Source organism: Leopardus geoffroyi, chromosome C1 (genome assembly GCF_018350155.1).
Source record: "Leopardus geoffroyi isolate Oge1 chromosome C1, O.geoffroyi_Oge1_pat1.0, whole genome shotgun sequence".
Lineage (NCBI taxonomy): Eukaryota > Metazoa > Chordata > Mammalia > Carnivora > Felidae > Leopardus > Leopardus geoffroyi.
This window is the reverse complement of record NC_059328.1, coordinates 52,754,731-52,777,990: the sequence shown is the minus strand read 5'-3', so window position 1 is coordinate 52,777,990 and position 23,260 is coordinate 52,754,731. Positions and strand designations below refer to the sequence as shown.

General features: G+C 39.9%; 1 protein-coding gene across 1 annotated transcript in view; it reads right to left on the bottom strand.

Annotated features, from left to right (window-relative positions):
• ROR1 (receptor tyrosine kinase like orphan receptor 1) overlaps nucleotides 1-23,260 on the bottom strand; it is a 399,613-nt gene that overhangs the window by 121,694 nt on the left and 254,659 nt on the right. Inside the window, exons 3-4 of the mRNA XM_045477675.1 lie at nucleotides 7,039-7,326; nucleotides 6,319-6,349 (exon numbers count right to left, since the gene is read on the bottom strand). Coding sequence (XP_045333631.1) covers nucleotides 6,319-6,349; nucleotides 7,039-7,326 — 319 coding nt within the window. The remainder of the gene's footprint in view (nucleotides 1-6,318; nucleotides 6,350-7,038; nucleotides 7,327-23,260) is intronic.

Below are 23,260 nucleotides of genomic sequence, written 5' to 3'. Positions count from 1 at the left end.
CTCAGTCAGTTAAGCGTCTGACTTTGGCTCAGGTCATGATCTCATAGTTGTGGGTTCAAGCCCCACATCAGGCTCCGTGCTGACAGCTAGGAGCCTGGAGCCTGCTTTGGATTCTGTGCCTTTCTCTCTGTATCTCCCCTGCTCGCATTTTGTCTCTCTGTATGTCTCTCTCTTTTAAAAATAAATAAACATTTAAAAAATTTTTTTAAATAACACCACAAAATAAGAATAAAAGAATAAAGGAAATGTGGTTTATATATACAACGGAATACTACTTGGTAATGAGAAAGAATGAAATCTGGCCATTTGTAGCAACATGGATGGAACTGGAGGGTATTATGCTAAGTGAAATAAGTCAGGCAGAGAAAGACAGATACCATATGTTTTCATTTATATGTGGATCTTGAGAAACTTAACAGAAGACCATGGGGGAGGGAAAGGGGGAAAAAAAAGTTACAGAGAGGGAGGAAGGCAAACCATAAGAGACTCTTAAATACTGAGAACAAACTGAGGGTTGATGGAGGTTGGGGAGAGGGGAAAGTGGGTGATGGGCATTGAGGAGGGCACCTGTTGGGATGAGCACTGGGTGTTGTATGGAAACCAATTTGACAATAAATTATGTTTAATATAAAAAAATAATAAAAGAAAATGTCCTCAATCTGATAAACACATTTACAAAAAACCCACAGTTAGCATCATAAAAGCTTTCCTCTTAGAATAAAGAAAAAGACCAGAATGTCCATTCTTGCCACTTTCTATTTAACATTGTACTGAAGTTTCTAGCTACAGTAATTAGGCAGGAAAAATAAAAATGAAAATCATATAGATTGAAAAGGAAAAATTGAAGCAATATCTATTTGCAGATGATACGATCTTGTACATAGAAAATCATAAGGAATCCAGAAAAAAACTATTAGGGCAAATAAATGAGCTCAGTATGGGTGCAAAATACAAGATCAATTTACAAAAATCAGTTTTATCTCTATAGAGTTGCAACGAAGAATCTGAAAGTGAAATAAAAAAAAAACAAATTCCATTTCTAATAGCATGAGAAATAATAAAATATTTAGAAATAAATTCAACAGAAGAGGAGCAAGTCTTGAATATTGATATGTACAAAACATCAATGAAATTTAACATATGGAATCAAAGAAATTTGATCAAAACATCAAAGAAATTTAACATATGGAAAGAGCCTGAACTCATGGACTGGAAGATTTAATGTTGTTTAGATGGCAATACTACCCAAATTAATCTACAGATTCATTGCAATCCTTATCAAAACTCTAGCTGGCTTTTAGGCAGAAATTGACAGGCTAACTCTAAAATTCACATGAAAATGCAATAGGCCCCAGAATAGCTCCCCCAAAAAATCTTGAAAAAGGAGGTCAAGGATAATGTTGCGGAATGTGATGGTCAGATTTATGTGTCAAGTTGGCATAGAAAGGATGAAGTACTGATGTATGCTGTAACATGAATAAATCCCGAAAACATGCTAAGTGAAGGAAGCCAGACACAAAAGGACAAACAGTATATGACTCTACTTACATGAAATATCTAGAATAGGCAAACTCATAGAGACATAAGGTAGATTGGAGATTATCAGGGGATGAGAGGAGTTTCTTTAGGAGATAATGAGAATGTTCTGAAATAAGATAGTGGTGAAGGTTATACAAACTCTGTGAATATACTAAAAACACTAAGTTTTATACTTTAAAATGGCCAATTTGATGGTATGTGAACTATATTTCAGTAAAACTGTTTTGTTTTTGTTTTTGTTTTAAAGAAGGGCCCCTTCCCTGGACCTACTGAAAAATAAGTTTAATATACACATGGGGTCCTCTGCCTCTTGGGATCTGGCATTCGGGGCTGCCATAATGTAACCAAACCTTAAACATCCACCCCTGTGACTAACACTGTTCTGCCCCAGGGATCATTTCTCTACATCCCTTGCCCTAGGTTCTTAGAACAGGGCAGTGTTCTAAGTGATCAGTGATTGTATACTGTGAAAGTCTGTGTGTTGAGTCACTACCAATGGAGGAGATGGGCACTGCTTGGAGCACAGGAAGGACTGCAGTGGCAAAAATACTTCAGGAAGAGAAAAGATTAATCAACATGTCAAATTCTTCCTCAGTGGATTCTTGCACAAGAAACTATCATTCTCAATATTACCAAGCATCCGTTTTCTTATTTTTCTTTATATTCTGAAAGTTCTTACAAATTAGGATAATATTTGCAAGATTATAGTCTCATGGCTGGGAATAATTTCACAATATTAAGTGTTACGAGTTGAACTGTGTTCCCTCAAAATTCATATGTTGAAGTCCTAATCCCCAGGACCTTAAAATGTGACCTTATTTGGAAATAGGGTCTTTACAGGGGTAATTAAGTTAAAATGAGGTCATTGGAGTGGGTCATAAATGGTGTCATTATAAAAAGGGGAAACTTGGGGACACCTGGCTGGGTCAGTCAGTAGGGCATGTAACTCTTGACCTTAGGATTGTGAGTTCGAGCTCCACGTTGGGTATAGAGATTACTTAAAAATAAAATCTTTAAAAAAAGGTGGGGGGGATTTGGAGACATGCGCACAGAGGGAGAATGCCATGTAAATATCATGGCAGAAATTGAGATGATGCATTGACAAGCCAAAGAATTATGGTAGGTCACCAGAAGAAGACAGAAATCTTTCTTCACAGCCTTCAGAACAAATTAACCTTGCCAACATCTTGATTTAGAACTTCTAAGCTCTAGAACTGTAAGACAATAAATTTCTGTCGTTTAAGCCAATTCAGTATTCTTTGTTACAGCAGCTGTAGAAAACTAACACATTAAACAATTTATATTGTTCTTAGATTTGTGCATATATAGGATAACATGAAGCATGATGCTGACTTACAGATGAAATTACATATTGTATAATATTATGATATAATATTTTGTAATATCATGTGATTACTTATCATATGACACCATATGTAATATATATGATAATATATCTATAACAACCTATACAATATATATAATAGGTTAATGATTACATTATATTATTATAATGTTTCATTATATATTGTGCAATATCATGTGATTCTTTATCATATGGTCCCATTACTATGTTTGAATATGCTATATAAAGTTCTTAGTTCATTTGCTATAATTCTTAGCAAATTGAACTATTGCTTTAGGAATTTAATTGATAATTACAGCTGCTACTGGCTCAGGGAGTACAATTTCTTCAAATTAAAATTAGTTTTAAAAAACTAAATATTACAATAACTGAAGAAAGTTTTTGTCTAACTTGGCATTGTTGTCAAAAGAATGCATGCTAAAATCTCGTGTAAAAGTCTGTGTAAAATGACAAAAGCAGTCATTTTGCTGAAATGAAGGCAATAAAAAAATAATGGAACTAATATATAACAATCTATGAATCATATATAATATCTCTGGCCATGAACAAAACACCCAGACAAGCATAATAATGATTAAAGTAGTCATTTTTGATAGTTCTTGGCTTGTAGTCATACACAAACCATAACTTTATAAGTATTTTTTGATTTTGTCATTATGAAGGTATATTTGTCAATGTGGGAGGACAGAACATATTTCATTTAACAGTTTGCTAGCTTGATTTATAACTTCTAAATATTTAGACGTGTGGTATGTGGGCCTCCACTTGTACTCATGCCCTGGGCCCTATAATTGTTAGGGGTGGGCCAGGACCCAGCAATGACAGAAGAAATAAAGCCTGAAGCTAAGAACAGAAGCCAAACTAACGTCTCAGGCTTGCTCCTACTACATAGTAAAATGCCATTCCATAAGCTTCATGTGGAAACCTGATGTAGTCCCTAGAAGGAGTGACAAGTGTCTCACCACCTTTGCCTTCCTAGACCATTATCTCAAGGACCCTCCAAGTCCTCCACTGGAGACTGTGTAGCTTTGTGGTCTCAAATGGCACTTGGCTCTCACCAGGATTCATTCACCCAAAACATTTCACTATGTCGTGGACTTGCATTGTACTTTGCAGTCACTCTGCTGCACCACCTTCAAGTAAACAGAGCAATGTTTCAGCTACATTTCACTCCTACCTTGGAAAAAGTATTGTGCAGTTTGACAAAAGACTTTCAGAGCAACCCTCAAAGCTGTGATAGTCACCATGGCTATCATTTTGTTACATTCTACCTGACCTCTTGTAGTGAGATCTGCCTGCTTGTTGGGGGCTATGAGGATAGGGAAGGAAGCTAGCATTCTATCTCGGTTACAGAAGAACTCTTAGAAATAGGGTTCAGTGGTGGCAGCAGTGAAAAGAGAAAAAAAGTAGGATATGTCACCAGTTTCTAACAGAAAGAGAAAAAAGTCCATCAAAATGCCAACTGGCAATGCCAAAACAAGTATGTAGACTGTCCTGCAAAAGGCCCCATGGGATTTCCAACTTTGATTGTATTTTACTCTAGCTCCCTCCAAGCTAACATGGCAACTGTACATTTCATGCTCCTGCTACTAATCTGATGGATAATCAGACAGCTAACATGAAACAGGGGGGCCTGACATCAAAGGATACTTTTAGCTGTGGCTGAGCATCGTTAAGGACATCAATATCTTCTCTATAGATATCAGCTCATGAAAGCGGTACACTATCTTCGTATAAAATTGAAAACCATGAGAGACTCAGACTGGGCTCATCAGAAAGATGGTAACAAAGGAAGAATGAAAACTTCAAGAAGTAAGGACATATACATGTTTAAAAATAATTTTGATAATAAAAAAGTAATTCTCGGATGCAAATACAACAGGTAGGACGTCAATTGCTCAGTGCTTCATAGTAAAGGCAGATTAGTGAACTGCATTCATCAAACTTGGATGCAGATTATCTGCCACATTTGAAGCACAGATTAATAGGAACAAATAAGGCACCAGGGTGGGAAGCATTTTTACAGCAAGTAACAAAAGTTTTAATCTCAGTTTAAATAAGACTTCAAAAGGATTCCACATATCAACCAATAGTGAGATTTAAAAAAAAAAAAAAAAGATAAGCTTCAAGAATGCAAAGCAGAGCAACCAAAACTGCAGACCTGTTTTAAGATCAATCAATATTTTCTACCTAGACGAGTAGAATGCAATTAGCACTTGGGTGATTTTAAAGGCTTTTTTACAGTTGCTTTTAATTGGCTGATGAAATAACAGAACAGTGTGGCTGAGGGCCAATGTTTATTTTTACCCATTACCTGTTTTATTAATGGGATTGTGGGCCACTGGGCCTCCAGGCACACACAAATATATTAAAATATCCCACACTGTAATTAAGTGGCACAGAGGGGATTAGAGCAAATTAAGTGGCTGTTATATTTGCTGTGGGTGTAGTCTAGGTCAGACATTCTGATGCTCTCGTGGTAGAGCCCCAATAAATTTTACTTCGGAAGCGTATCTCCGGAAGAAGATATTTTCTTGCAGAGCAAGGGTTTTTAATAAATGGCTCTCTCCACCTAAATAAAAATATAAAGAAAAATGCCCCAAGTGGATGCTCCTACAGTGAAAGAATAGAACACCATAGCCAGGGGAAAGATCGAGCGCATCAAGAATAGCATCAGTTTTGCGTTCTGACTCCATGGGGAGAGGACACAGAAGCCTTATTTGAGACCCTTCCAGACCTCACCCTAGGTGTCTCCTCTCTTGTCTCATTCTGATTTGTATCCTTTTGCTATAATAAAACCGCAACCATAAACATAAAAAAAAAAAAAAAAAGAATAGCATCAGTTTAAGAAATGAGATCTTTAGATTCCAGTAACAAAGGACTCAAAATGAATCAAACTTGTGTGTAACTCTCAAACCCGGCACAGGGCTTTCTTCCCCTATGTGAGTCAGAACTTCTGTCTCTGGGTTCTTTTAAGGCAATAAAAATAAGGTGATCACCCAACTGTTGGCCTGTTGGATAACTAGAGCATCAGGAATGCAACACTATCAGATACACAGAAGAGAGCCTTTCAGGCTAAAAACCTAAGCCAGCACGGTACTGTTTTTTGTTTGATTTGACCAAATCCACTGTGGCAACTAAATGTTAGATTAATTTTAAAATAGAAAATGTAAGCAGATATTTGCTTTCATCAACATGTTCACAACCAACATGACCACACTTGAGGTTACTGCCGGTGCTGGTCTCTTGTGAATCTTCATATCAGAGAAAAAGCAAAATGGAATGAGGGTAGGGCAAAATGGAATGAAATCTGGAACAGTGCTTTGGCCCAAGAAGAGGACAACTTTGCCTCTGCCCTAAAAACCTTTGGAGAAACACTTCGAAGTGACAAGAAGGGAGATAAATGTACTTACGAGGATCCTGGACTTGCAGTGGGAGGGGGACCTGGAGAAAGGAAAGGAAAGCAAAAAAAAAAAAAAAAAAAAAAAAAAAAAAAAAAAAAACAGTCAGTCTAGGTTATTGGAGGGTGAGTGTGGGTACAGTCAAACCATTCCAGATTGAAGTTCTCAACCACCCTGAGGTGATATTTATTTTTCTGGGATTTATTATTTTGCTTCAGTTCCCCACAACCACCTCGAAGAAAAAAAAACATACCAGTGAGAACCTGTCTATACCCCACACAGTTCAGGGCCTGGAAAATGCTAAGACAAGTGCTAACAAATGAGTCACTAAAGTAGGCATCCTCACGCTGCATGGGGAGTCTGCGGGGGGGGCTGAGTGGTTATAGGATCACACGGATTGGGACAGCAGGAGTCTTTGATGGCATCTTGACAGAGAAAGGGCATACATGTGTCGAACTTCCCATCTTTTCTCCCACTGGCATGGTGGTTTAGAGCAGGGCTCTGGGATCAGACAGATCGGGACTCCACTCCTGCTCTATTTACCAGCTGGGCAACCACGCACATGCTACTTAACTACTGGGTCTTGGCCTACTTACTTGTAAAATGGATGCATCTGTACCAGCTTTCGGGTTGCCAGGCACATAGGACATTCTCAGTGTGTTCCCGTTCCCTCCCTCCTCACCCTCAGGGAGAATGATGGCCAAAGGCCATCCCCAGCAGGAGGCAGCTTACCAAACTTGACGAACAAGACTCCCGTGGTAGAAACCACCTTCTTGCCATTTGTTGCCACGCACTGGAAGTAGCCTGTATCTGTGGTGTCAAGATTTCTAATCCGCAGTCTAGAGCCATAGTTGGTTGCCCGAAATGAGATCCTCCGGGGCTCCTGGACCACAGGTGCATCATTTTTGAACCAGCGGATGGTAGGAGGTGGATTGCCAGAGACTTTGCAGTGCAGTTCAGCTGTCTGCCCCAGGGACGTGGTGATGTTATTCATCGGTTCATCAAGGGTCAGGTAAGAATCTGTGAGCACAGGGTGAAGGAGGCAGATGAGAGGGGCAGACAGCTAACGAGCATCTCCAGGCAACCCCAATCCACTCCAATGTGCCCCAGCACCAGAGAGAAACTGAACAGGAGAGGCATGGTGGAGACAGACAAGGCATGAAATTTTACATTTACTGAGACCCCACGACTGCTAAACAATCATCCACGGAGTCTGCTGCTTACAAGGAAATGTGATACTAACCATTGCTTAAAACCCAAAGTTTTCAAATGATTATATAGTAACTCGTGGATAAGTAAATGTACTTTCTAAGCCAAGACAGAATGAGATTTTGTGTTTCAAAGTATAGAAATATACATGTGCCTTGTTACAGACTCAAACAGTACAGTGAAGAAGAAAAGGCAGCAAAATTCACCTCTAATTTCTCTGCTCCCAAATAACATCATTCTTAACATTCTGGGAAAGATTCTTTCAGCTTATCTACTTTTGATAAGAAAGCATGAAAAACTGGAAAAGCAGGGGCACATATTTACATCCACAGGGCACAAGACCAAGAAGGATGCTGAATCTTCTTGCCAGTGATGATATAAGCGTTACAGAGGCCAGCCAGGTCACTGGCAGATGAAGTAATGAGGCAATGAATATTTCCATAATGTTACTCATATCAACCATTAACATGTTACAATATACAATTCTATAGATTCAACTTCTAATTGAGACATAATTTACATTTTAGGAAATGTACCAATCTAAAGGTATACATTTCCATAAGTATTGACAAATGCATATATCCATGTAACCAATACCCTTACCAAGAGAGAGAGCATCATGAACATCCCAGAAAGTACCCCTAGGATCCTTTGTAGTCAATCCTTGCTTCCACCTGCACCCCTGCCTCCATTCTAGGCAACTGCAGTTCTGATTTCTATCATCATAATTTTGTCTGTTCTACAATTTCATACAAATAGAATCATACTGTACGTACACTTTGTGTTTGGCTTCTTAGAGATTTATTACATGAAACATTTTAAAAATGAAATAAATTTTATTTAAGCATATTCCTCAATACTACATTTTAAACCTCACATTGATATTACTTGCAGAATCCAGTTGCAGAGAAAATAATTTGTTACTTAAAAATTAAGTTCAATATATATATATTTTTAATTGGTCTCTTATTCATATATAAGGACTTTTCTTTGGCTTCGTTTTCCCAGACCAGCCATTCTTGGGTAGGTCTCCCCTGCCATACCCTCCCATTGTCCCCTGTAATTCCCTGAACCCCAACCTGGGATGGCTTATTAAGCAGCTGTCCTCTCTGCAGGACTATAAACCCATAAGGGCAAGCATCTAGAATGTTTTTTTTTTTAATGTTTTTTAATTTATTTTTAGAGGAGAGAGAGAGAGACAGAGCATGGGTGGGGGAGGAGCAGAGAGAGAGGGAGACACAGAATTCAAAGCAGGCTCCAGGCTCTATGATGTCTGCACAGAGCCCGACGCGGGGCTCAAACTCACAATCAGCGAGATCATGACCTGAGCCGAAGTCTGCCACTCAACCGACTGAGCCACCCAGGCGCCCCTAGAATGTTTTGGTCATCACTGCATCTTCAGTGTATCCTACTGTCTAGCAGCATTGTCCAATAGAACTCTTTGTAATGATGGAAATGTTCTATAATCTACATTGTCTAAATGGTAGCTGCTAGCTACAGGTGAGCTACTGAGTACATGATATGTAACTAAAGCTACTGAGGAACTGCATTTTTCAATTAAATTTGAACGGCCACACGTGACTAGTAGCTACTGTATGGTACAGCACAGGCAGAGCATAGTAGATTTGTTGAATTTAATGGAACTCTGTTGAAAAATAACCTTTTTTTGGAGATATCTAAGGTGTTAATTTAAGCACCCAAATTCCTATAAAAATGCTTTCATAAATGTCCAAAATAAATGACTCGTTGTTTACCTTAATTTTCCACAAAAAGATTGGGGAGAAATGTCAAAGTCTAGGCAGCCCCACAGAAGTACATCACACATGTGAATGACATTTATCATACGTGAGTGGTAGAAAACAGATTAAGTATGACTATCACTCGCTGTGTTACTGTAATGACACTTTTCATCCCACTTAAACCACTGAATAATTATCCTTCATAACAGAATCACAAGCCCATAAATTAGTTTGCTAATGTCTTCCTTCTTTATATTCTGATCTTTATCTCTGATATTGTTCCTATAATCTATATACATATATACTCAATCTGTGAATGTGTTTGCTGATAGATATACGCACATGTGTTCCTAAGGTGTTTGAGCTATGACCAGACTAGACAGACTAATTAACAGGTGACTTTATGGTGCTGTCATCATGGCTTCACAGACCCATCTCCTACCTAGAGAATAGCTAACCTTGTAGCCTCTGTAGAAAAGAAACATAGAGATAGCAATGCCAATATAAACATAGTGACTAATCCTCCATTGGGCAGGTTCTGAAATTCTATTGATTGGGTTTGAATTCTGGGTCTACCCCCAGTTATCTGAGTGAACTTAGGCAAGCTACTTAACCTCTGAATACCTCAGAGGCAACTGAAAAAATAGGAATAATAAATCAGGCAAAATTGTTAAAACATTAAAATTAAATTGGGTAACACATGGGATGCACTTAAACTAGTGCGGGGCAAAAAAGTTAGCACTCAAAATGTTAATCACTGTTATTGTGATTCTTCTTATAATAACAATTTTTGTATAATACTTTTCAGGTTACTCAATCTCATGTTCTCCTCTAACAATCTGGTAAAGTAGGAAAGAAGCATTAATTATCATGATGAGGAAATCACATCTCAGAGACGCACTGACTGGCCCCATGGTTTTACAGAGAGCTGCACATTGTCCCCAGAGCCTCCAGCACTAATGGCCTTCAATTCTTAGGCTCAGCCAAGCACTTAAAGTTCAACTGAGCCAGCTGGCCAGTACGGTAGTGAGAACAGATAGACTATTTAGAATCCTATAGTATGCCAGGGGATTTACCTCAGTATTCAGCCGCTCAATAGCCCCACACGGGAGGAATTGTTATCACTGCTTTACAATGAGGAGACCTAGGACCAGAGAGGTTAAGTGACTTGCTCAAGGTCACATGGCTGAACTCAGGTCTAATCCAGACCTCTCTGACTTCCATTCCACCAGACAGCTTTGGCAGCTCGAGCCCCACTGGGGGGTGGGGACAGAATTCAAACTTCGGCCCTAAAATAGAGCAAACTGGGGACACACATACACACCCACGTGCCCTTAAGTCCTGCCAGGATTGTCTAGTTAATGGGTCTAGGCTTCAGCCATTGTTCTGATTTCCCTCCAGAGGCCAGGTAACTCACCTGACCTGATATCAGGTTCCCCTGCCTATTCCCTGGCAAGCCCTTCTCCCTGAGGGCCTGTTTTCTGTCCATTAGTAGGGTGGGTCCAGCCTTGAGTTGGAGGGATCTCCAGAGTGACGAGAGGTGTCATCACCTAGGTACCTCCACAGCCTGGCTCTCCCCTCCCAGATTTCTACCTTCTTTCAATATTGAAGCTACCCAACACCAAGCCACACTCCCCAGAGGCCAGGGTAATAGCTGCTGGGTGCATGCCTCAAGGGTTAACATTACCTGCTGAGTTTTAGTCAAAAACCAAAGTCACTTCTCTTTCATTTTCCCAGACAAGTGGTTGCAGCCAAAGCCCAGCAAGCTTTATGGCCAAGCCCACATATCATATAAAAAGGTGAGCTGCCACTTTAAACTATGTCTTTGGCTCTAAACTGCAATTACTTTACATGATACCAGAAGCACAGGCACACAGAGTTTTAAGTTTTTTCTTCTAAAAACATAAATTAGGCACGAACCAGAGAGTTCCATAAAGGAAGATAGTCTTTCAAGTACCCTGTGAAGGTGTACTTAAATTTACTGAAAACAAATTAGTGAGGGCTGATCTAAGGCACAAAATCAACCTTCATAGACTCTGGAGCCAGAATGCCTGAATTCATGTCCTGGTTCTGCCACTAATCGGCTGTGTGACCTTGGGCAAATTACTTAACCTCTCTGTGTCTCAGTTTTGTTATCTGTGAAGTTAGTAGACTAGTATCTTCCTAATAGGGCTATTTCAAGGATTACATGAATTAATACATAGCAAGTGCTTTGACAAGGGTCTGGCCGCAAGCAGCATGTGAGTTTCTGGTATTTTATTAGCTATATTTTTCTTTTCTTTTTCTTACAAATATCTTATTCATAAAAGTAGGGGGTGATCATTCATCCAACTGATTGGTGCCTGGCCAAGTCTGGCAGATTTACAGCAAAGGACACCTGAGGGGTGAAGTCACCTGCCTGAGATCACATAACTAATAACTAATAGGGAAGAGTGGTTAATTTGTCCATGAAATTCTATAAAAAATCTACCTAAAAATACAAAGGAGGATTACAGGGCATCTTGAAATCAGTGTAGTAGCTGGCCCAAGCGGTATATGTCCAGAGAGAACAAAGGAAGCGTAAACAAATCTTTGTGTTTACGGAACAAAGGAGACTTGCCACAAATGCAGGGAATTTGGTTTTAACTTTTCACTGATAAAGAATAATGTTCAAATTTGTTTGCCATCTGTAGCTGCTCACTTAGAACAAGCAAATGGTCTGGTCCTCAGTTTGGCAAAGACTAGAAGCATCAGAACAACATTTGGCCTAAACAACATGAAAGCATTCTGTGACTGGAATAAGATAAAATAAAATAAAAACGCATGTCTGTATCATTACTATCAGTCTTGTTGTTAACAAGCCCCTGGCTACGATCCATTCTGTTTCCAGAACCAGCTGGATCCTTCTGTAGCAGCCTCATGGACCACACTCGGGGATCCACTCTGTTCTCTACTCCCAAAGCTTGGTGTGGCCACTGCAGACTCTGACCTCTGACAATGTGTGCTTGAGCCACGTCATTCTTCTTTCCCTTCTTCCTCAGGCCACAAATGTTGGCAGACTGGCCAGTAGCAGGTGGGGTATAATCTGGCTTGAGAGAGAAAAATATTCCAATTCTGTTGACTCTACCCTCTAGTTTTGTGTTACTGTGTCTCCCAGTGGTGGTACTGGTAGTAATGATGATAATGATAAAAACATCAACAATGATGGTACAATAGTGATAGTGATACTAGTTAAGACCTAAAGGGTATTTACTATTATGGCATGTGTTGTTACAAACTATTGTTGTTATTCTCATCTCACGCATCAGAAATCGAAGGCACAGAGAGGGTAAGAAAGTTGTTCAAGACCCCACGGACAGTAAGTACAAGTAAATCAAATTATTGATTTAATGCAATTATGATCAAAATCCCAGCAAGACATTTTATGGATATGGACAAACTGGTTCTAAAGTTTATATGGAAAGGCAAAAGATCCAGAATAGCCAAAACAGTATTTAGGGAGAAGATCAAAGTTGGAGGACTGACATACCCAAGTTCAAGTCTTGATATAAAACTACAGTAATCAACATAGTGTGAAAGAATGGACAAATAGATCAATGAAATAGAGCAGAGAGCCCAGAAATAGACACACATAAATACAGTCAACTGATCTTTGACGAAAAGCAAAGGCAATAGAAAGGAACAAAGAGAATCTTTTCAACAAACAGTGCTAGGACAACTGTACATCCACAGGCAAAAAAAAAAAAAAAAAAAAAAAAAAAAAAAAAAAAAAAAGGAAGAATCTAGACACAGATCTTACACCTTTCACAAAAATTAACTCGAAATGGATCACAAACCCAAATGTGAAATGCAAAATTATAAAACTCCTGGCAGATAACTTAGGAGAAAATCTAGATGATCTTGAATACCAAAATGACTTTTTAGATACTACCCAGAAGATATGATCCACGAAAGGAGTAATTGATAAGCTGGACTTCATTAAAGGTAAAAAACTTGTGCTCTGCAGAAGACAATGTCAAGAGAATGAGAAGAAAAGCCACAATATAGGAGGAAATATTTGCAAAAGAAACATCTGATAAAGGAATGTTGCCCAAAACATACAAAGAACTTAAAAAAATTTTTAATGTTTATTTTTGAGAGAGAGAGAGAGAGAGAGCAGGAGGAGGGGAGAGGCCAAGAGAAAGGGAGACACCAAATCCAAAGCAGGCTCTAAGCTCTGAGCTGCCAATACAGAGCCCGACGCAGGGCTCGGACTCACGAACTGTGAGATCATGACCTGAGCTGAAGTCAGACGCTTAACTGACTGAGCCATCCACGAGCCCCAAGAATTCTTAAAACTCAATGAGAAAGCAAAAACCTGATTAAAAAACAGTCTAAGACTTTAACAGATACCTCATCAAAGATACAAAAATGGCAAATAAGCATGTGAAAAAATACTCCATATCAGATGTCATCAGGTAAATGCAAATTAAAACAAGATACCACTATATACCTATTAGAATGGCCAAAATACAGAACACTGACAATGCCAAATGTTGGTGAAAATGTGAAGTAACAGGAACTCTCATTCATTGCTGGTGGGAATGCAAAATGTTATAGCTACTCTGGAGGACAGTTTGGCAGTTTCTTACAAAACTAAACATATTATTACCATATGATCTATCAATCTTGCTCCTTGGCATTTACCCCAAGGTGATGAAGGCTTAATATTCACACAAAACCCTTCATACAGATGTTTGTAGATTTATTCACAACTGCCAAAACCTTGAAGAAAACCTTCAGTGGGTGAATGGATAAACTGTAGTACATCTAGACAATGGAATATTATTCAGCACTAAAAGAAAATGAACTATCAAGCCATGAAAAGACACGAAGGAAACTTAAGTGTATGTTATTATTATTATTTTAATATAATTTATTATCAAATTGGTTTCCATACAACACCCAGTGCTCATCCCAACAAGTGTCCTCGTTAATGCCCATCACCCACTTGCCCCTCTCTCCTACCCCCCATCAACCTTCAGTTTGTTCTCTGTATCTAAGAGTCTCTTATGATTTGCCTCTCTCCCTCCCCGTAACCTTTTTTTCCCCTCCCCCTCCCCCAAGGTCTTCTGTTAAGTTTCTCAAGATCCACATATGAGTGAAAACATATGGTATCTTTCTGTGACTGACTTATTTCACTTAAGTGCATATTATTAAGTGAAAAAAGTCAATCTGAAAAAGCTACATGTTGTACAATTTCAACTATATGACACTCTGGAAAAGGTAAAACCATAGAGATAGAAAAAGATCAGCGGTTGCCAGGGGATTGGTGGGGGGGGGGGGCAGGCAGGGGATGAATGAATAAGCGGGACATAGAGGATTCTTAGGGCACTCTATAATGGGGGGGTACATGTCATTACAACCAATAGAATGTACAACACCAAGAGTGAACTGTAATATAAACTATAGGCTTTAGGTGCTTATGATGTGTTCACCAATTGTATGATGTTGTGGGAGGATGTTGATAATGGGGAAGGCTATGCATGAGTGGCAGCGGGGGGTATATACAAAATCTCTGTATCTTACTCTTAATTTTGCTGTGAACCTAAAAACTGCTCTAAAAAGAATAGTCTTTAAAAAATTAGATGTTCTAATTTTTTGTTCTGGAAACAAGTTCTCAAACCTTTGGTTTCAAGACCGTTAAATACTCTAAAATATTGAGGACCTCAAAGAGAAAATTTAAAAACATTTGTTTACTAATTTATTGAAATATTAAAAAATAAGCTCATTACTTATTAAAATGAAAAATATATTTCAGTGAAAAATAACTATATTTTTTATACACACATAAATAGTGAGAAGGATGGCATTGTTTTCTATTGTGAATCTATTTGGCTTAAGAGTAGACAACTGGGTTATCCTCTTTTTGCATTAAATCTGTTGAGATAGGTTGTTTTGGTCAAAGTATATGAAGAAAATGTGACTTTACACAGCTGGTAAGGGGAGGGGTATTTTAATAGCCTTTTCAGATAATTTAGAATATTCTTCTGTGATACTACACTGAAATTTAACAAGTGGTAGTTTCTTAAAGGTTAGTTGTGATGTGAAATCTGATAGGGATCAGTGAACTTTTCATAACCTGTTACGTTAAAATGGATTGGTTTACCTTGCACTTTAAAGATCTTTTATCCACATACAATTTTGTAACACATGAATTGCCCATTTAGAAAACATTGGTTCAATGAATTGCCAAGATGGGTAAACTGAATTAGGTAGATTTTCCAAATGTGAACACATTTAATTACATAGTAGAGAAAAATCATTTTTGTTAATATCACCACCAATCTCATCAATAAAGACTGGAAAGTTGTCAAGCTCATGGTGGTGGCTAGGAGTTTTCCAAAATTTTAATTTTTGCTTAGAAGCTCAAATTTTATTATTGGCTAATACCATCCCCTATTTACTTGAAGTGGCAGGCTTATTTTGTTCATTTTCAAGAATACTCAAAAATAACTAACCATAGTTTGACTGTCAATCTTTTAGTTTTTTTGGTATAGTTGACAAGCAATGTTCTATTAGTTTCAGGTGTACAACATAGTGATTCAACTTCTCTATATGTTATACATATAGTTCTATACATATAGTCTATATGTTCACAAGTGCAGCTACCATCTATTACCATACAACACTATTACAATACCACTGACTATATTCCCTATGCTGTACCTTTTATTCCTGTGACTTATTCACTTCACAAGTGGAAGGCTGTATCTCCCTCTCCCCTTCACCCCACCCCCCGCAACCATCAGTCCGTTCTCTGTATTTATAAGTCTGATTCTGCTTTCTGTTTCTTTGTTTATTCATTTGTTTTATCAGATCCCACATATGAATGAAATCATATGGTATTTGTCTTTCTCAGCCTGTCATTTTTTTTAAGTTAAAAAGTGGGCAGTTCAGTTCACAACTCAACTGCTTTTCTTTGCGACAACCATAGTATTTCAGCAGTCAGCACATCTGGGTACCCATTTTGCCATATGGAATATTAAAGATAGGTACTCGTGGGTCAAGATTTAATTAATTTAATCATTAGTACTGCTTCATCAAAGACATTCTTTTTAAAAATTTTTTAATGTTTATTTATTTATTTATTTTTTTTAACGTTTATTTATTTTTGAGACAGAGAGAGACAGAGCATGAACGGGGGAGGGTCAGAGAGAGGGAGACACAGAATCCGAAACAGGCTCCAGGCTCCGAGCTGTCAGCACAGAGCCCGACGCGGGGCTCAAACTCACGGACCGCGAGATCATGACCTGAGCCGAAGTCGGCCGCCCAACCGACTGAGCCACCCAGGCGCCCCGGATGTTTATTAATTTTTGAGAGAGAGTGAGAGAGAGGATGAGTGGGGGGACAGGCAGAGACAGAAGGAGACACAGGATCTGAAGCAGGGTCCAGGCTCTGAGCTGTCAGCACAGAGCCTGATGTGCGGCTCAAACTCACGAACCATGAGATCATGACCTGAGCTGAAGTCAGACGCTCAACCAACTGAGTCACCTAGGCACCTCAGCCACTGCACCTCAGCCACTCAGACACCCCTTCATCAAAGACATTCTTTTTTTTTATTTTATTTTAATGTTTATTTATTTTTGAGAGAGAGACAGATTGAGGGGAGGGGCAGAGAGAGAGGGAGACACAGAATCTGAAGCAGGTTCCAGGCTCTGGACTGTCAGCACAGAGCCCGAAGCAGGGCTTGAACTCACGAACCATGAGATCATGACCTGAGCCGAAGTCTGACACTTAACCAACTGAGCCACCCAGGAACCCCTGCCTAACCATTGCTTTTGTGTAATCAAGATGGGTAAACTGCAGTTCAGAGGACTTAAAGACTTATCCCAGACCTATCCCGGCCAGCAAATGGCAAAGCCAGGAGCTGGACTCCAAGCGCAGTGCTCTTTCTGTCACGCTTGACAGCTGTTCTTCACTGCCCATCTGGGCCCTGGGTTGGTATGAAGCTCTCAGAACAAACTAGTTTAGCTTAGACCCTGTGCACCATAAGCCAGAGACCTCTCTCTGTATGGCCTGCTTCCCCTTTCTGAATAAGCAGCTTGGGGTTTGGGGGCAACTCTAAGTGATTATGGCACTGGCCACAAAGATCTGGGCAAAGACCTGAGCAAAGTTTGGGACTCTAAATAAAAAACAGGATTTGATATTTTTGTAACATAGGAAAATGAAATACTAGTATTCTTTTAGTGCCACCATGTCCTCCATTGCCTGTAGAAAGTGATGATTATAGCTAACACTTTTGGAGCATTTACAAGGTGCCAGAGAACCATTCTAAGTACACTGTACACATTAACTTCTTAATCTTGAAAACAATCCCATGAGTTAGACCCTATTATTACCCTCATTTTAGAGATAAGGAAATGAGACACAGAGAGGTTAAGTACTTGCCCGAAGTCACACAGCTAGAAAGTGACAGAGCCAGGACCCAGACCCAGACCTTTGGACACAAGAGACCATATATTAGTCAATGCACCATTCTCAATAAACCCAGACTGTGGTCTTTCATGGTCCCCCACTTCCCTTAACTAGGACTACAGAATATTCTTGCCCTTTTTATGAGTCCATCCAGCACGTGACAATACCCACCGGCACTGAGAACAACTAAATCACTACCAGTTACATATGACGTAACTAGAAGTCACCATTGAGAATGAGCTTTTTAAAATACAGTACAGGCATCGTTCACACTGATGCTTAATCAACCTAAAAAGTGAACTGTGAGAAAAAAGAAGTGAGTTTATGAGCTTTCTGGGAATTGAGACCCTATTTCCTCCTTTTTTCCTTTTTGTATTCCCCTTAGCACTCCATGTGTTATTGTGAACTTCGTAGGCATTTAATAAAGGCTGGTTGATTAAGTAAATGGAAGGCTCAAGTGTATTTCGGGCAAATGAGCTTTGGAGACACCCCATTTATTACTTACCCATTTGACAAGACGTCACATCCACAAATCCCTCCCAACATTTATTACTTAATTTTCAAAGTGCCCTCCCACTCTCCTCAGGGAGGGAGGTGGGGCCAAGAGTTATAGTCTCATTTTGACAGGTGAGGGAAACTGAGATATAAAGAGTTTAATGGTCTTTTGCCATGGCAACCCAGCCAGTCAGCCGGGGAGCCAGTCACAATTAGGCTTAGGGCCTAGGTCTTGGTATCAAAGAGGCGCATGCCAAAATCCTGGTCTCCTACAGGACCGATCCTTCTCAGAAGAGGGAGGAGGCTCCCCAACATGAAATAAAATGCTTAGCTAAACATAAAGGAAGGCTGCCAAACACAGTTAGGTCATCGCATTTGACTTTGAGAGAACATTCTGTTCACGCTATCAACCTGCATTCACTTTCAGCACACTTCACCATAAATACTTCTGACTCACTATCTCGGGAAATATTTTTTATCTTAATAAACTCAATGCACAACATAATCTAAATCGGCTTGCACATTCTTGAGTTGGAGCCACAAGCTGCATTTAATAAAAATCAGTGGAAATAGCAGGGGACTTCTGAATAACCGCAGTTTGTTATCTGACGTGGGGCTGCTGGGAAGTCTCGAACACACGGGGAGCAGGAGGTCGGTAAGTTGAAGGTACGGAGAGAGCTCGAGATCACTGGATGACCCCACTTGCTGGAACTTAGTTCCCACTGGAGGCACTATTTATAATAATGACCTGTGGCATGGTAATTAAGAACATGGCTCTGGAGTTGGATGCTTGGCTTCATAGCTGAGTCCCACCTCTCACCTGCTGGTACTTAACACCTCCCCTCAGTTTCTCTGACTGTAAAATGGGGCCAATAATTGTACTTCCTCACTAATGTTCTTGTGGGGGTCAAATGAGATAATCAATTTCTGGCACCTCCAAAGTATTCACTACAAGGAGCTACAATTAGCTACAGCCAGAGATTCTCAACCCTCCAGAACATCACTGTCACCTGGGGAATAACAAACAAACAAAACCAACACCCATGCCTAGGTCCCATCCTTAGAGATTCTAATTTAATTGATCCTGGGTGGAGTCCATGTATAAGCATTTTTTTTTAGATGCCTCCCAAACATTCTTCCAAACAGTCAACGGGAGAACACTTGGCTGCAGTAATTCCAAGCCCCATTGTCTGACCACTGATTTTCACCTGGCTTCCCGCTAAGCCGGGTTTTTACTGTTCAACAATCTCCAGGAGGATTCTCCACTACAATCCCTGTCATTCCGAAGAAACCAGCACAGAGACGTTACTGCACAGAAGATACCTCAGCGAAGATAAATATTTTCTGGCTGAACAAAGCTGCTACAGAGCAGAGGATGAGATGCTTAGAAGTCAAAAAGAAAAAAAGAGCTGGTATGGGCCTACCACTCACCTTTTCTTGAGAGCTCAAGTACTAAGGCAGCAAGCTGAGCTTGGGCTGAATGACCTCTGAGTAACAAGAGAGGTTGAAAGGGTGTCTGAGGTACCAAAGACAACAAACAGCCAAATACACAGCTCCTTTCTGGGGAGCAAATGCATATACATCAGAAATGGTTCTACAAATGTGCACTTAGAGCAAAAACTCCTATAAATCTGGACTAATGGGGGAAAAGCAGCTGCCTTTATAGGTCTTTCTTTAGAAAGCACAGTAAATACACAGCAACTCAAAGGAGTTTATGAAAACTTTGCTACCTAGAGGCTTGATTTAATGAATAGGTCATTTTTACAAGTGGGCCAATTGTATGTAAATGGCCTCTTAAAAGCTCAGAGAAACTACTTTTCCCTCTTAAGTAGTTAAGATCCACACAGAATGAGAATGGCTGGCCTCCAGCATTTAGACTGCTTTCTGTCCCAACTATAATTAATAAAGGTGGAGGGAGAAAGGAACAAAGGTGTTGAGCACTGATTCTATCAGGCACTTTATATATATATATGTATATATATTATTACATTTTTTCCTTTACAGAACCCTGTGATGTATATAGGTTTTTGTTACCCGATTTTAAGGAAGATACCAAAGCTAATAGAGGTGTTGGTGTTGCCATGTCTGGCGTGGCCGGGATGAAATCCAGTTCTGACACCTTCTCCTGCCCCCACTTCCAACTTGTCTCCTTTCAATCTGCTATGTGATAACCTGTCATTAAGACCCTCTTCCATTATCAACTCACCTGAATCCATCCAGATGACATCTCATTTAAACACCAAAGATGCCATGATCTCTACTTACCCTTATTTTTTCTCCAGGAGCAGGGTATCTAAAGGGATCACTGGCAACTGCCAACAAGGTTACTCTAGTGACTTTTAAACTTTTTTGGACTTCTGTGACTTATTTAAGTATCCAATTTATTGTACTGCAATTTTCAATCATTTTCATTATGTGGGGGTTATTGTGATTATTATTTATTTATTATTATTTATATTTTTAGGGTTATCATTTTATTCATATTTGTCACATGTATGTTTCATTTAAAATTAGAAATAATAAGAATACTTTAAAATGATGAACAGAAACACAGTTAACCATCAGAATGGTGACTTGACTTTGGTATAATCAATCCCATCCAGCTGAAATTCACAAGGACACAAGATTCTGGCTTGAGAACTGGTCTCTGCATTTTAGAGAAATATTCCCAGCCTTATTTCTGACTCTCCGGGTCTTCATCGATCCTAACTATAAAGTAGTAATTATTTTAATTAAATTCCCATCCTCAGCTGAATGCTAGGATGATAAGTAAATTCATGGGTTTAAGAGTTCTTCCAATGTAAGGTACATCTACATTTCAAGCCATGCCTAACAGCTTTTCACACCCCTTCAAAACCAAACTAAATAATACCAGCAAAACCATCAGCTATTACCTTGCCTCCCTAGAACTTAGAAAAGTACTAACTTGAAAACAACAAAAACAAAGGAAAGTTTTTGACTCTCAGGCTCAGGACCTGCATGCCATCCTGCAATCTAAAAACTGCATTCTTCCCCTTTTATGGGTGGGTTATAAGCCTTTGTAAAATGCTGACAGACCCTAACTGTAGCAGGACAGGATGAGTGGGCCTGCATAATGAACTTTTAAATTACCAGAGATAGCATCTAGAAGGCCAAGCCTGAGAGATATGTTTCTAGTTTGGGCTGTGGGCCAACGCAAACAGAGCACATCATAAGTCATCTCTGCGATTTCAATACCACGGATAGGAGATGCCTCAGCGTCAGCATGATGCGTGATCCTCGCGACGGAAGCCTGTGGATGCTTCTGCACCATGCAAAGGCAACAGTGTGCTTTCAGCCCTGCTAGGAAGCCCTTTCGAGGAAGAACCAAGCCACATTCAGGGCCTTCAAAGACAAAATCATTGTGTATTTTCACTACCCTGGCCTGACTCTGCGAGGCAGCGGCTTGTCCAGTCATAATAAATTCTCAAGCATTTGATGGCTCTAAGGGATGCCCAGGTGGCTTTCAAAATAAAAGTTTGCCATTCTGGCCAAGGAATTTCTATTCCTATAGGGACCATCTCAGTTTTCTAGTCACATCTTGATTGAACAGATCCCGAATCTTTTGTGTGCCGGTCAGCATTCCAGCAAGATTCCATTGCGGCCAACATTCCAGTTTCAGGTTTTCCCAGAATATAAACGTCAGGGGACATGAAAGGGCACACAAACCATTCTTTCCCCTCTTCTCCATTCACTGTGCAAGGTTTGTATTTCAAAATTTAAAAGAATCTGCTGACTGGTCCACATCTCAGATCTCCTGTTAGCAGTATACTGGAGAGGACCCTGTCACCTGAAAGTTCTCTGTTAGGAATGGGGTGGCTTTGCTCTCAAATTTTGAACCAGTTCCCCCCAAATTAGGCACTATCTGCTCTACTTCTTCAACAAAACAGAAAAGTACTAAGCAATCTGGAGATGAAAACTGGAAGGGGCACTATTTTCTCAGTAGTAAGAGGCAAGAGTTAACAAAGCAGACAAAGCAGGGAACACTGGCGATCTGTGCATGCCCTTTTCACTGGTACAGCACCTTCACCTTTGCACAGGTTTGCTGGGAGTAGATGCAGAAAATGTTTGATAAAAGAACAAATGGGTTGAAATGTTCGAAGATCTCTCATCCTGGCTATAGTATCAGCCAAGTAAAGAAACAATCATACTAGAGTGTGATCTGAGTATGTTCAGGGTGATAGAGGACCCTAGAAAAGGGAAACTTGACCTGATTTCTGGGCCAAAGGTGACACGTAGCAATCGATAGGAGGTATGGCCTCTGTCCTTCAGGTTCTGTGTAAGATCTTGAAGGGAAGAGGAGGAGACATCCCAGGGATCTAACTTGAAAGTATGGGTCAGAGTGAAAGTAAAGTTAAGTGTATGGTCAAGATGTTGATCATTGAAGGAGATTGAGAGGGCGGTGAGACCAAAATGGGCAGGCCATGCCACAGTGGCAGAAGGGCCATGCTGTCCCCTGTATTTCATTAGGCATAGTAGGCAAGACCCAGAGCAGAGTGGAGGGGGGGAGAAACTTCAGACTTCCTGTCCTCTTGCTGGGATCCACAGGCACTTGGGGGAGAGGAGGAAATGAAGGAGAAACAGAAGAAAAATAAGTAAATATTTATCAAATACCTATGTAGGCACTGGGGAGGTACCTGTCCCATCTCTCTTCACAAAATATTGATGGGAAAGAAACCAATTAAAATAATCAGAAAAAGGGAAGACACAAGGGAAAAAAAATGCTGTCTTCTACTTAGGAAAGGCTGAGCATGCCCAGCTGTAGAAATCATGGAATGTATGACAGTAACAGGGGCCATTCTTGAGCTGGGCCTTGGTGGAGAGCAGAGGTTCTAAGACCAGAGAGAGCAAGCCTGGGAGAGACAGTGGGAGTGAGGGCAGAGAGCAAGAGCTATGCAGTTGCTGAGGAGAGTGGGAACATGCAAGGTGCAAAGTGCCACCCTTGATGACCCTCCTGACATGACCCATGTGCATCTGCTGACACAGTGTCATCCCTACAACTTCCTCACTTTACTGTGTTCCCCAGTGGGGCATGAATGATGTTTGAAGCAGGAAGG